Consider the following 298-nt stretch of genomic DNA (forward strand, 5'->3'; position numbering starts at 1 on the left):
GAAGATGCAGTGCCGCTGATTGAAACCAATGATCCAACGCCACTGGAAGAAGAGGCCGTCCGGGCGGCAAAAGAAGCAAGACGGTTGGCTCGAGAGGCCAGAGCAGAAGAGGCCGAAGAAGAAGCCGAACCGGAGGAGGAAGATGAGGATTAAAGTTTGGATTCCGTCCGGCATGCTATCTTCCTTTACTGTCTCATTCTTGCTTATAGGGTAAAATCAAAACACCGATACAAAGTCTCCATTGGTTTTCTCTTACGCTACGGGACAGCTATGCTCGAGACAACTCAGTGATTAAGGC

The 298-nt window shown here is 49.7% G+C and overlaps 1 protein-coding gene across 1 annotated transcript; it reads left to right on the forward strand.

Moving 5' to 3' along the window:
• T265_16371 (hypothetical protein) lies at positions 1 to 153 on the forward strand (the record flags this gene model as incomplete). Its single annotated transcript, XM_009179999.1, has 1 exon — positions 1 to 153. A coding segment is annotated over one exon (123 nt), but the record flags the coding sequence as incomplete, so codon positions are not given.
• Positions 154 to 298: the final 145 nt, after the last annotated feature.

The sequence above is a fragment of the Opisthorchis viverrini genome (assembly GCF_000715545.1).
Source record: "Opisthorchis viverrini unplaced genomic scaffold scaffold34098, whole genome shotgun sequence".
NCBI lineage: Eukaryota > Metazoa > Platyhelminthes > Trematoda > Opisthorchiida > Opisthorchiidae > Opisthorchis > Opisthorchis viverrini.